General features: G+C 30.0%; 1 protein-coding gene across 10 annotated transcripts in view; it reads left to right on the top strand.

The window, feature by feature from the left end:
- LOC139514583 (serine/threonine-protein phosphatase 2A 56 kDa regulatory subunit gamma isoform-like) overlaps positions 1-15,399 on the top strand; it is a 46,045-nt gene extending 30,646 nt beyond the window's left edge. The window contains exons 14-18 of one of the 10 annotated variants that reach the window (XM_071303976.1): positions 3,833-3,905; positions 4,341-4,460; positions 5,257-5,283; positions 9,359-9,373; positions 11,344-15,399. In XM_071303976.1, coding sequence (XP_071160077.1) covers positions 3,833-3,905; positions 4,341-4,460; positions 5,257-5,283; positions 9,359-9,373; positions 11,344-11,499 — 391 coding nt within the window. In that variant the 3' untranslated portion in view covers positions 11,500-15,399. Of the gene's footprint in view, positions 1-3,832; positions 3,906-4,340; positions 4,461-5,256; positions 5,284-5,703; positions 5,741-8,402; positions 9,374-11,343 lie in introns of those variants that run through there. The other 9 variants (XM_071303978.1, XM_071303979.1, XM_071303984.1 and 6 more) reach the window with 9 other exon arrangements.
- The last annotated feature ends 315 nt before the right edge of the window (positions 15,400-15,714 follow it).

The raw sequence follows: 15,714 nt of genomic DNA on the forward strand, positions 1-15,714 counted from the left end.
ACAAAAAGTGACAATTTATTTTCGAAATTATTTTTCATATAACAAGAAAAAATAATTTAAAAAAATACAAAATTCTTGATCTATTATATATTAAGTAACTTTGTTACTAAAATTTATTCAAAATAGATATCAATAATGATCAAATAATTGTTATAAAAACAATATGTCAAAGTGGCTTGGTATCTATAAATGGCTTCATTGTGGCATGAATTATATCCTTTGCATGATTTAAATTTAATTTTTTTTCATTAATCAAGCTTCATGAAAAATTTCCTAAACTCGAAAATGAATAAATTTAATAAAATAAAATATTTCAAGATCACTCTCTTATAATTTAAAAACAATTCTCAACAATCGTCATAAATTACCTATCACCTTACCAAGAGTGTTGGGTGTAAAATTTGAATTACTAAAGCTGCCCCAAATAAATGTGTAATAAGTATGACATAACAGGGGTGGGTGGGGTGTATTATAAGTAAGATTTAAACAAGTTTTAAAACAGTAATATCTATTCATGTCTTTTTCTCCTCCATAATAATCCCATTGAAAATGTTATATGAGTACTCAGTCTGGCTTATTTTTTGTTAATATTTTTTCCGTGTGGTATATCCTCAGTCTATAAATTGTTTTGTATTTTGTGACTTCTCTTCAACTTCGACAAAGTTTGGCATAGGGGCCTTATATGTAAAACGAAAGCTTATGATATTGACGGAAACTTGGTTTCAGGATTATCTACACGACAGAAAACAGAGAGTAGTAATGCATAACAGAAAGAATTAAAAAAACGATAGGCCATTATGTAAAATTGAAACGTTTCATTTGTACGGCCCAAGGAAATTGAATATCATCTAATGCAATTGAGATGTTCCCCTTCATTCTTAAACAATGATCTATTTAGAGCTAATATTATAAATTTATAAATGATCCTTCTTGTCATTGTGGGTCAGATATTGATGATGTCTACCATTACTTCTTTGTTTGTCCAAAATACACATTATGTAGAAAAACCTTATTCAATAATCTCAACTGGCTATCCGAAAACATTGTTTTAAATTCCAAAATATTAATTTGCGGACACATGGAACTTTCGAATGAACAAAATATTCAAATTTTCAAACATGTTCAAAATTTCATAAAATGGTCAAACAGATTTTTTATGCCTTGATAGAGGTTATTGTTACGACAATTCTATGTTCAATTTTATTAAGAAATAAAATGATTTTTAATAAATAAATAGAATAGTAAGTACTAATAACTTATTGCAATACACCCTTCATACCTGCCTAATCTTTATTAGAAAAATCAGAAGGAAATTTATGTACTCACTACAGGTTATGTATTGGTTATGGGGACTGACAGGCTTTTTTTTTATTATTATTAATTATTTACTTTAGAAGCATTTCTTCTTAATTCTCTATTTATTTTGCTTATCTAATATTATTATACTCCATTCTTTACTAAGTATTTAATTCACAAACACATTATTTTATATCCGCCCCCTTTTTTAAGCTGCACTGTCAGTCCTCTTTTCTCTATTCTGTAAACCCCAATATCCGACAGTAAGGTATTGACCATTGTTTATTCAAACAGGTTAAACAGATATGTATTACGTAACTTATATCTGTAACCATTGCTCTAGAGTATATTTTCCAACCTCACCTGTGCACCCAGCAGGTGATCATGGATGTACATAGATTCGACGCATGTTACGCAATAGTGCGTATTGCCGATGTCATATATATATATCACCACCCGGGGGCATGACACCTGTAGCTTTCAACTTCAAAGGTAACCCAGCACTGCAGAGAAAGTGTGCCGCATACCTGTAACCTCTGATCGATGTTGATTACTTTTAATTTATTATGTCCAATTTCAGTGTACACAGTCACCTGCACACGTGAACAGGTAGTGAGGTACACGCAGGAGGTACACAATACCAAATTTTAAACATTGAGATATATTTGGCTATAGAATTATACACTAATATGACTAAACTATTAAAAAATTATTAATAAGGGACGCAAAAAATATTTGCGAAGAAAAAGATTTTTTTTCTCCCTCAGCCATTCTCCGCTTCTCACAAGCTCCCCGCTTAGGTGGGGCTCAGCTGTTGTTGGTTGTGTCAATGGAATGTCAGGTACCGCATTTGGACGAAGTTTTGGCTTCATGGTAGGACATCCCTCGAGATTCTTCATAACTTCTGGGTCACGATCGTAACATGCATTTGTAAAGTGGGAGGAACAAAGTCTATGACTAGTGTTTGGTAGGAAGTCCTATCTCTTCCTGGGACTAGTCTGCGGGTTACTCAGAAAACGGATTTTTTTTTATCAAATTGTCCTTATGCCTATTGTTTCATCAACTGGCAGAACACAGAACCATTTTTAATCACTGTCATGGGTTTTGTTGGAACGTATTCGAATATGAAATTGCGCTTATTATGCCTTTACACCCGTCAGTCAAATATGATTGATGTAACCACTGACGTCACAGCCTCGTTCTGAGTGACTTCCGGGATTGAAATATGCATAATTAGTATGGCGACAGATCGATACATTTAAATTTATTTTTTATCCATTTAAACGATAATTATATTGTTATCGATGTTTTTGGGGGGTAATTATGTATAAATAAATATTTATTTAAAAAAAAAAAAAAAAAAAAAAAAAATCATGTCACATCTCCTTTAATAAATTTTTTTGATTTAGAAGGTGCCAGATCTCATTGGTCCAAATTGTTTCTATGATGAATTCTTGACTAAGGAAATGAAATAACAATAAACAACAATTAGTTTCATTATTGTTAACCTTTCTATATGTTCTAGCTGTTCTTTTGCTCATTCTTTGTATGTAGACTACCAAAAGATACCCCCCTAAAAATTGAAACAATGGCCGTCTTTTCCCTCAGAGCTCTTCAGCTCTTTGATTGGTCTTGTTTTCAAATTGGTCTACATTAAGGTCCAAAGGGTCCAAAATTAAACTTAGTTTGATTTTAACAAAAATTGAATTCTTGGGGTTCTTTGATATGTTGAATCTAAACAGGTCCTTAGATTTTTTATTATGGATGGGCCCAGTTTTCAAGTTGGTCCAAATCAGGGTCCAAAATTAAACTTTGTTTGAATTCAACAAAAATTGAATATATGGGGTTCTTCAATATGATCAATCTAATCATGTATTTAGATTTTTAATATTTGGGTTATCAAATTGGTCCACATTTAGGTCTAAAATTGAATTCTTGTGGTTCTATGATATGCTGAATCTAACCATGTATTTAGATTTTGGATATTGGACCATAATAGGTAAATTGTCCAATTTAAAATTTTTAAGTTTAAGTTCTCAGACCACATTCATTCTGTGTCAGAAACCTATGTTGTGTCAACTATTTAATCACAATCCAAATTCAGAGCTGTATCAAGCTTAAATGTTGTGTCCATACTTGCCCCAACTCTTCAGGGTTCATCTGGTTCTTTAAACTATAAGCAAAAGGTCAACTATATTTGTTGTATGGAAGAATTGTTAGCTGTACATACGTCTGGCATGGTTTATCTGACCTTGACTTCATTTTCATGGTTCATTGGTCAATGTTTAGTTTTCTTGGTGAATGTTAAGTGTATGTGACAGTTGTAGTAAAGCTTTATATTAAGGATAATCAACATAATATCAGTGATTAGTAAAGAAGTCGAGACATTTCAGTGTGTGCACTCTGTTCATGAAATGCATTAAATTTGACCTACATTACAGTTCTGTAAGTAGATTAATTTGTAATTGTCCATTACATTTGTTTTAATTAAGGACATGTCCAATATGCTAATTTGTGTTTATTTTTTTTTTAACAGAGAAAAAGAAAGATTGAAAAATCGAGACGATGCTTGGACAAAGGTTAACAATTTGGCAATTGGAAATCCGCAGGTAAGACATGGATAATGTTAAGATAATTGTCATTTTAAATCATAATTGATTAGACTGTTTAATGTTCAATGTTCTGGAGTAGACCTTAAACAAAGAATTCGTTGATAAATTGAATGTCAAAAGCAATGACAAACATAGTGGGAATGATGAACAGAGGTTCATATAGAACCATATGGGTTATGAAGTTTTGTTAGTCCATTTTGAAAAGTTTCAAGAAGAAATCTTCAGTTGCACAGTATTGCGCAATAGATTTTTAAGATCTTTGACCACATTTATTTGGTGTCAGAAACCTATATAATATGACAAAAAATTGATTACTGCGGTCATATCAGGCTGCGCTCAGAGAAGCATTTTATTTTGTCGTAAGTTGGCACATTTCAATGACATCTTATTGTTCTACCCACGAAAATTGAATAATGTTGATAATTGTTTCAGTATAAAGAAGTTGCAACTAAGTATATGGAAAATGGTGAGAAAACAAGAAATCCTGGAACACCCAATTTAGATGAGGACACAGATATTAACATGAAAGAATTAGAAAAAGAAGCCAATGAGGTGGGTTGTTATATAGTTATCAGATAATACTGTCTAGTACTGAATATCATTACACATTAGGAGGTTTTGTGCTATTCTGTACATAAATATGTACATAAATATGTGTATAAATGGTGTTCATTTAATTAATGATACAGTTTCCAGATGTGAGTATAAGTAAGAACGTGTAAATATATATATATATGATGACCAATTCCTTAGATCTTTGTTGCAGGGTGCTTGACATGTGCAGGTCCTTTTTGAACTTTTTAGTAAAAAAAAAAAAAAATCAGGAATAAGAATGTCAAATAATTTTTGAATTCAGTTCAGTTTCTTTTCAAGCTTTATAGTTTTTGTGAGATTGATTGATGAATGCTTTAATAGCACATATAGGTTATAATTCAGAGTGAGCAATATAAAATAAATATCTTTAAAAAAATGTCTGTTTTCAGACCCATCACATATATAAAATCCTTCTGTAAAACAAAAGTACTATTCACATATAAAAGGCAAGAAAAAAATCTATAGTTGGGTATATAACATATTACATTATATAACAAATTTTGAAATTAGTAAACTATATCAAAACAATTGCATTACTTGAAGTGCAAATCAATCAAACAAAAAAGTGCACAGGAAATAGTGAACTTTGTAAAGTCCAAAAACAATAGTTATAGTAAAATATCAATGATTTTATCAAAAGTTGATGTATGTTTTAAATCAGGTAAATTACCATAATTGAAAGCCAGTTCTGTTTATATATATACTTTATATACATTTACAATTGCTGAGCACTCACTTGTGATTCTTAATTTAGATATCAAAAAATGCTGAATTACGACAGGTGAATAACATTATAATTAGTATTTCTCTCTTGACTGTATTGCCAGTGTGTGCTATCTCATAACCAAAATATATTCACACACTTATTCACAGTCAGATAATAATGCTTGGCTTCAGTCTGATTCTGGCTTAAACATTGACATCAGACAACCAAATCCTTTTAACTTTACCTTTTGCACTACTTTGAAATGAAAATATTAAAATTGACCAAGTAAGTGGGGAAAAAAAGATTTAAAAAATCTTGCATTGCATTAAAATGACTTCTTTCTGAACCTAGATGTTTGAAATCCATTTGTTGATGTTTTTCCCCTCACTTTCCACATTCTAATTGTAAACACATTTGTAAGATATCTAAACAAAACTGTATTTAAAAAAAGATGTAAATGATTATAAAAATGTATAAATTTCCATTGTAATATAGCAGAAAGTTGGCCTGAAAAATAACATGAACAAAAGGGGTAAGAGGATGTTGCATTTCACTTTTGTTAAAAGTTTACTTTTTATAATGCATGAATTTTAGGAAATAATCATTTTGATTTTTGTTCAGGATTTTTTTGTCTTGTCTTCGAGTACAATATGTTTCTGAAACAGCTTTGTCAATTTTCATCAAACACAGTTAATGACCCCTAATGACTTCAAAGGTTGAGGGATAATCTTTGTCAACATCTTATAAATTTAATGACTTAGGGTTTTTATCAAATTCAATTCACGTAATTAAAACTTATTTCCTTGATGATACCACGACCACTAATGACTGTTGAAGGTCTATTTGGATTTATAAACATGGGTTTGGTCTGTGCATGGATTTAAGAAATTCTTATCACCATTATAGGTGAACGATTCCTGCTGAATGGAAATGTTACACATTGATAATTCAAGATATCAGATTACATAGAGGTTGTTTCACTGGACTGGACTATGTTTCTTTGGTTGTACTGACATTGATGAGCAATCATATGTATGAGAAGAAGGAAGCAAATAATTTTAATGATCGAAAGGAAATTCAAGTTAATATATTGAAAAATGTCTTAGATGAATAGCTGCTTTTCAGTCTATATTCTGAAGAGTTCACATCTTTTTTAAACAGTATGCTTGTTAAGACAAAGTTGAAGTTTCACTACTTTTCACTTTACCTTAGAATGAAATTCAAAACAGTGTGGCTGTGGCCATTGATTGACACATTAAATTCATCCATTGACTGGGACAATTTAGATGGATGTTTGTATGTAACGACCATTGCTCACTATGTAAGTTTTAAAGACACTTAAACTATGGGATCACCAAAGGTTTTCAACACCTTAATAAAGTAATTCGAAAAATTAATCAGAAATAACACGATGTTTTGATTTATATCAATTATATAAATCAAAACATAAATGTTATTCTTGATTAATTTTTCGAATTATTTTATAATTAAAGGCATTAAGAAACCTTTGGTGACCCCACAGTTTAAATGTCTATCGTAGGTACGTCGTAAACAGTGGTCGTTACAGACAAACGTTCACGTAAATTGTCCCAGTCAATGGATGAATTTAATGTGTCAATCAATGGCCACAGCCACACTGTTTTGATTTTCATTCTATAGTTATTATCAGAAATTGTTTGATGAATTTGACTTAAATTTGGTTTGACTCTCTATCTTGAGCAATATTATTCTTCAGAAACTTTAACTGGTTGAAGATAAACAGATTTTCCTCTTTCAGCTTTACAGTTGGCTTCTTTCATTCCATTTAGGTACAATCTTGTCTGAACATATTTATGGAAAACTTGGTGTCTTATCAGATTGCTCTCTAGTTTGTTTAGAAAATATGAATGTTTTTGATTCTGAGTTTCCATTGTTGATATATGTGCTTCTCATATCAGAACTAGGGACACTTATTAATAACCAATAAATACAAACAAGACATGAATGTTAATATTAGATATTTAGTTTTATGCAGTGCAGCACAATTAGTTTATAGAAAGATTGTTTTTTTCCTGTTTTAATGCTGCAAACATGTTGTCAAATTGCACCTAATAAAACAAATCATTTTACCTAAGATTTTTTACCGAATTTGTTTTAATATATTTTTTCCATTTCTATAAATGTTAGATTAGAATATGTTGTAAATTTTACAATACAAACCGTTGTTGATTTTTTAACTCTTTGTAGCAAAATCAATGCTCAAATTATGAAGTATGTTAAATTTACATTCAATTCAGACTTTTTGTCTGGTCTACATGAAAAAGAGGAGTTACTCTGCTGTAGTTACCCAAATAAATCACAGTTATTTATTAGCTCATCTGACTTATTTTGTTATCACTGACGTCACCACTGTCGTCACCACTGACGTCACCACTGTCAAAGCACATTTATATCATTTCATTCACAGGATCACTGTAATTTAGAAGGGATTATCTCCCTTTGTGTCTGTTTTAAAATTCTCCATTATATCCAAGTAGTGTTCAGTTTGCTGTTTTATTTTAGATTTGGCAGTACAAATGTACTTACTTAGTGACTTTCTCTGCTATGTACACATTGTTATCTTATGACCAGGTACAAAGAGTGCCATACTTTTCCACATCCAAATCCAAAATTACTTTATTGAAGCAACTTGTTATTGGTTTGTTTGGGTCCTTTTCAGATTCAAGATCTGTCATTCTCCAATGGCCATCACTCTCCATCAAACTTAAATCCCTTTGTAGAACCTGCCAGATTATTTACTGTTCAATTTGTTTTGTCATCAACATACTTGGAGTATTTGGACAGAAACCCTGTGACATTACTGTTCAATTATTTTGGGAGTCTCTTTCCAGTTTAGTAAACATTAAATGTTTATATCTTCTACAGAAAAATATACTACCATTACTGATTACACGACAATAAAAAATCTGATATTCATATTATCAATTGGCAGAAAATCATCTCAGAGTACTTGAAATGTTTTTCTCTGGTGGTCCTTGAATAATATCTGCTGATCCTCACTATTATTTCTATTGCAAATTATATATGTAATGACAATTATATAATGCTATTATACAATGATAAGTACTATTTAGTTTGAAAATATATGAATAGTATAAATGTACTGACAAAAATGATGTTAATAATGATATATGTTCTCATATCCACTCTTTCAGATTACGGTAAGATATTTTCTTTTTCTATTAGTAGCATTAGATCACACTTATGTATCTGTTTTCACACTGCATGGTTTCTACTACAGTTTCCTACAAGAAAAATATTACTGCATCAACAAATATAATCCTGAATTTATTGTATTTTATGCCTTATTACAGAAATGAACAATTATTTTGAAAGTATTTTATAGAAAATAATTGATAGATAAATTTTAGTGTCTATTTTGAAATTCAAAGAATGAAATTGTTGTTCTATCAAAAACGGAGACTGCATGCTTAGTCTCTGTCAGTATTTGGTAAGATAAATATTTGTTAAACCTATACTTAAACAATTTGTTATCATGGTAATGTGGTACCTTGCTAAAGGAATGCCAAAAGATTATGATGGTTTTATAGTATAAGGGTGTGCCATCATAGTTCTTGTCTTTAAGAGAATAAATTCACAATAATCAAAGATGTAGTAGACATCTTAGTTCATTATCTCTTGTGAAATGACAACACTTACAGTTGAATAAGGTTTGTATTTCTCTATCATCCTGCACTTGTACATAAAGACCTTGGTCAAGACAGTTTTTATGGATATCTGAATCATTGTTGTTTCATATTTGAATTTTGTTTGTTTATCTCATATTCTTCTTCAATTGGAAATAAAGAATATAATTTACTGTAATTGTTTAAGCCTAACATCCCATAACAAATGTTTAGAATAGCTAGTTTTCTTATTGATATATTAAATACCTGGTTATGACCAGCCTTTCAGTCACTTAGTTACTGAAATACATTTTAAAATATCTTGAAAGATTCATTTCTGAAATCTATTTGTGAAGGTTTTATATTAAAAATATAAAAGAAATTTTGATGGGCTTTTAAAATCTTATGTTTAAGTGAGTCCTTGTTTCGAATTGTTTGTTCAGATGTATGTGAAATAAAAACTGATGTATGATCTTTCTGTATAGCTCTATCAGGAACAGGTGAGGCTTAAAACAACTTTTTTTCTTCCAAATAACATTGATGCCTGTAAAGCTGTCAAAGATTTAACACTGTTTTTGTATAACCCTCGCACATGCAATTATTTAGACTTCAACCAAGCCCTGATCAAAATAATCTCCATGCATTTTTGTTGTGCAGATTTGAATTTGCTAGCTAGTGATTTGTGTTTTGTGCAGTTTTTCCTTAGTTATTCAATGTTGTCCAAGTGTATATTATTAGAATTGTATCATTTTGTTGTCTATCAACTTAGCTGTTAAAGTACATCATTTTTTGGTTCAAGAAATTTAAAATTTAACAAGGTAATACCCTTTAATTGCCAGCAAAGTCATCATCAAGTGTAAAATTTGTGGATCATCTCTTAAAAAAATGGAAAATTCTGTAGATTCAGATATCATTGCTTGCATTAATTTTTGCGATTTGAGGAAAATCTACATTGAGCTATAAGTATCAGATATCTAATTGTGAGTTCTTATTATTGCGATAGTCATAAAGTCGCATTATTCGCATTAAATAATATAAACCTCCAATAATTTCTGAATTTTCACTGAGAATGAAATTGTGGCATACCGGTAAACTTAAAGAAAAACAATTGTAAAAAAAAGTTGGCTTTAGAATTACATTTATGACTTGAGCTTGTTGCACTATGCTGCCATGTGTGAGCACAATTCATGCAATTTTATTAGTTTGCTTTTAATGACACAGAGGTCACAGTTTTGAATTGTTCACACACATTTGAGATTAACATTAAAAAGTGGACAATGTTTTTGATTCTACTGCTCATGCTACTAGTGCTATCCCCCCAAAAAAGGGCATATTTGATGTCTTTTGATTGATGTAAGTAATTGCAAGGTGCTTTTCCATCAGACTTTAAGCTCAGTTTCTCGTTTACTTGAATATTTGGTCAACAGCATTTAGAATTGATTGTAAGGTAATAAGGTATGCATGTTCTCTTTTGATTAGAAATTACAGTAACATTGCAGCTCCTGAGGAAAAGTTGACCTTTGGTTTTGAGGCTATTTGGTGTTTTGAATGTTTAGTTCTACTATAATTAGCATGCTTTACAGGTTGAATTTAGCTTACATGTATAAAGGTGCACTCTAGTTAGAAATTCACCAGTAAGATGACCAAAGAAAAAATCAGTTGTTCCCTATCCTAAAGTTAAACATTTTTCTTTCACTTTTAAAAAAATCCTTGCATTTTGATTACCCACAAACTAACCATATTTTTCGGCAGCATATGAAATGATCATCAAATCTAAGCTACTGTCCTTTCTTTTCTTTGAACATTACCTAGTACTGGAGGGGATATATAGAAAATATGTTGATTTTATCAGAGTGCATCTTGGTAGTGTTAAATGTTTTTATAGAGGACCATTTAGTATGTCTGGATCCAGGTAAAAGTAAAGCATGCTGTCGATTGTTTATGGTTCATTAAAACTTTATACAGCCATAATATATTTCTTATGACGAGTATGTTTAAAAACAAGATGTGGGTATTATTGCCAATGAGACAACTATTCACTACATGACATAGAAGCTATTGGTCACTGCACAGCTGTCAACAACGAGGAAACCAATACTGCATAGCTATAAAAGGTCCTGAAATTTTATACTTTTAAAGATTCATCCCATTAGAACTGTGTCTAGAAAGGAGAAGAATTATAATTGTAATTAATTTGTCCCTGTTCTAATTTTAATTGACCAGTATTAATTATTCTACATGTAGTTTTTCTATAATAAAAATTTTGTATTGAAAAATTATTCTAGTACTTAGCATGATTGAGTCTTATTATGTCAGAAATGACCTTGGATGCTTTATTTAATATTAAGTATTAATAATTGTATATTTTGAGTGTGATTGTGTAATAACAATATTTGTATATGTGACAATTAATTTAGTAAATTCTTCTTAGCGAATCCTTTGTTTTTATGAATTGTGTTTAATTTTGCAGATAACGAAGAAAAAAGGCAAGGGAGACAAGCCATTGTTGCGGCGAAAATCAGAACTACCACATGACATAACTATGATAAAAGCGTTAGATAGTCACAAAAGACACGATGAATATCTCCCAACAAATTCAGAGGGCAATTCAGCTACAACTACCTGAGACCAAAAAGTGATTTATTTAAAGATCATGGACCATTTATTGTCGTAATGTTGGGACATTCAATCTCTTTATCTGGTGTCTGCAAGTTTATTGTGTAGTAGAGATGAAAAAAAAATAATAAGTGAATGAATGCAAGTGTGAATAACTGCTGTAAATTTTTATATTGTATATAATCGAAGAGCAAAAGTGAAGATTTTATGAAATATGTCATCCTGTATGAAGTGAGGTCAGTGTACATTTATGTGCGGGTCAAGATTTTGTATAATTGCAATTCTGTGATAAATAGTCCATTAAATTAACTTGCAGCACCCTGTGATACTCCACCCACTTTGCCTTAAAAGGAATGGGAGGAGTCACAATTTGAAATGCCTGATAGATTTATGTACATTTTGATTTTTTCATAGATGTACCTCAGGTTAATATCATGCAAATCGAGTTCAGACAGTTAATGCTTTTACCACAACAGATTTTGTACTGGATATATGTGTGTGTTTTACAAAAGTAGTCTTTGATGATTAAATGTAAGGCTTTTATTATGTAGATCATCTCCATATATCCTACCGGTGTTGTTGATTAATATGTCAGTAAAAAAGGTCTTATCAATGAAATATTTGCCAAAGTTAGATGATCATAACATTTAAATAATCATCACAACATGTATTTGCAAGTGTTGAATTGAGGTCACATATCAATAAGATTATTGCCAGTGGACAAACCTATGTATGGTACAGATGTAAATACTCTTTTCATTACAACAATCTGTTTAAATGATATACTGTATAGCGCTTTCCTTTTGAAAAAAAAGACATGATGGTATGACATGACCAACAATCATTGAAATCTTAAATAAATCATTATAGTGGAGCCGGATCAAGTGACACATTATACATACAGTGCATACAGTATTATTGTACACAGCATGTATATCCCACAACTGCTTTTATAGTCTAGTCAGAAACTCAATTAAATGCAGTATTTAATCCAACTCTGACCTGACAAGTATTAATTTGCCTTACTAAATATATGTATCAATATATATATGTGTTTGCATTAACTGTGATTGGCTGTTGGCAGTGTAATATTTGTGTTTATTGTTAAAAGTAGATGATAACGGGACAATGATACAGGTATTGCCCATTGGACAAAATTCGTATTCGTAACATTCTTGAAAAAAGTGCTATTTTTGTTAGCTATTTGCTGTTGTTAATTTATTGTCAAAATTTGTTCATACCAAAAAAAAGTAATTAATTTTGTTTGTGATTTCTGGTAATTATGGTGACACTTTTGTAAACCATACACTCAAATAAAATTATTATCATAAGTCTTTTTCTCTGCTGCAAATACATGAAAAAGTGGGAATGATTGTTTCATTTTTTCCTTTCAAGAACTTCAGAAATCAAAGTCAATGAATGAATTAAAATTTATCGAAAGTTATTACTTTTTCATAAAAAGTAGAAGGAAATAAGAAAGAAAGTGTATGTCAGATATTTTAAGAAAGATTTCTGTAAAATAATAGATGCATTTTAACGTTGTTAGTTACTTCATACACCTGCTCATTCTTGATCAGTTATATGTAAATTTTATGTGCATGGTCATAAGGTCATTAAATGATGTGTTCACTAACTATTGTACACAAAGTTATCTTTTCTCTAATGTTTATGATAGATGGAAAAATATCAGACATGTAGTAAATTGAAGCTCTATGAGTACTGTAGATTTTTTTTTGAACTGCAACAGCTTTGTTTATAGGACATAGAATGTTTTGTAACTTTTTACTTTTTACTTGACTTTCTGTTAAAAGACCCAAGAATGATAGAAAATCTACATTTCTATATGATCTAAAATGTTCAAATAATTAAAGATCCATTTCCTCTATCAGATTTATTTTCACTTATAAAATGAATATTGATGCCCTTCTATTTGGATTTTTTCAAGATAGTTTTTTCATTGTTTGTTAGAATGAGGACTGAGCGATAGTTACAAAAAGTATAATTAGTTATGAGTGAGTTTGTTAACTAACTGTTGTTATGTTTGTTAAGTAGTCTTCTTGTTATTTTAAGATGGGATCAACACACATTTTTGCAATATTTTTTTTTTTAATTCTCATTTTCATTTTACTAAACATATGCAATCTCTCTTAATATTATAAAAGGACCTCACTTTTGTAAAACTGATCATATATTGATTGTATCTAATGACTTTCTCCCAAATATCTTTATATACGCATTTAAAATAAATGACGAGAACTTCATAATTCCATATAGGAACAGAACACATATTGGTACTTAATATATTTGACTCACAAAGAAACTACAAAGTTACGGCCTATTTCTTATTAACATTTGTCATTGTTATTAGGATTTTTGAAGGAGAAGTAAAAGGATTTTGAAGGTTTTTTTTGTTTTGTTTTTCATGAAATGGAAGTTGAACAATATTGTATTAAATGACTTTTTGTTAAAGGATGGTGGTGGATTTTAAGAGCTGTGTTAACATTTTTTAAAAAACCTTCTAAAATCAATTTGTTCTAGAATCCTAGAATTTTTATAGGTTTTAATATTGGAAAACTTATTATCAACCATGGATAGACATTAGCTACTTAGTTTGATAATTATATAAAACTTTAAACTGAAACTGAAAGTAAAATCCTTGTTAATGTTTTGAACAATATTTTTTCCATAGAGGAAGGTCATATTTAAGATAATATTAATAAGTTACCAAAAATTACATTCCATTATTTAACTATATAGCATTACCATTACCAATGTTTGACATGCCAAGTTTGTAATGTGCCAGTGCATTGCCATATGTATGTTGTTAAATATTCTAAGTGATAAAAGGAAGTGAAATACATATTTCAAGTGAATCTAATTTACTTTTTAATGTAAGCCCAAAAAAAAAATTCTTTTATGAGGTATATTTAGTAAATTTCCAAACTACCCTTATAATGTATGACATCTGGTTAATTAGTCATAGATTCAATAGGACATAAATAAAACAAAAAACTCTTTGAACAAATAGTTCCATTTAAACATTAACAAACTTTCAAAGGAACAAACGAGCAGTCTTTACTGAATGCAGTAGGCTGTTATTCTTGTCTGTTTTCTGATGACCTGATACATTAACATACTACTTGGTTAATACATATACATATCAGATATATAGGCCAAAATTTTACTAAATTTCTAACATTGAGGTAAGATTTGATACAGTAACCAGAATGGTTATTTCCCTGTACAAGTATCAAGCTGTTAGAAGCATCTTATATAAGCAATCTGCATGTACTTTACACAGAGAAGAAGTGAACTGATCAAGTTTTATCAAGATAAAATTCTAATAATCCTGAAAATGGTCATGAATCTTTTTGCAAAGGGAAGAATTATTTGTTTATTCTTAAATGTACCAAGTGATTGCATTTTGAAAATATTTAAACTTTTTTAAAATCTATTTTGCATTTACATGGCAGAAATAGACACCAACTAAAAAAGGGTACCATTCATTAAGTAAGGGTAGAATTTTCTTATTATTTTTAATCTAGCAATTACTTCACTAATCCGATGTGACTCAACTTTATGCTTTCATTCACCATTGAAATTTTTATGTTATTGTAATTATTAAACAGAAAATCATAAAATGTCAAATTTATTTGTTTACTAAAGTGTAACATTTTCTTATTCAAACATGAAATGTAACAGTAACTTGTTCAAATTTTAATAATGACTTGTTTTAATTTAATCATGCTGTCTAGGTTATAATTCTTTTAGATGCATTTGAGTAACTAATAGAATGAGATGCACTATTTTCAGGTAAATATGCATGATGTACTAGGTCTTTGTTTGTGGTCAGGAATTGTCAAGAGTGATATTTTTTTCTTAAAACTGTCATTAAAATGAAAAAATGAAATTCTGTTTTCTACATGCCACGAGTGATGGTTTACTTACTTACATTAGATATATAAAAATAAGGAGGTGTGGTATGATTTCCAATGAGAAAGCTATCCACCAAAGTTTAATAAGGTGGATGTAAGCAATTAAAGGCAACCATATGGCCTCCAACAATAAGAAAAAGTCGTACTATATAGTCCGCTATAAAAGGCCTTGACATGAAGAAAATGAAACAATTCAATTTAGAAAACAGGGCCTAATTTATAACAAAATACTTTACAGAAAACAAATATGACAAACATGAACCAATGACAACTAATAACTACTGACCCCT

The sequence above is a fragment of the Mytilus edulis genome, chromosome 3 (genome assembly GCF_963676685.1).
Source record: "Mytilus edulis chromosome 3, xbMytEdul2.2, whole genome shotgun sequence".
NCBI lineage: Eukaryota > Metazoa > Mollusca > Bivalvia > Mytilida > Mytilidae > Mytilus > Mytilus edulis.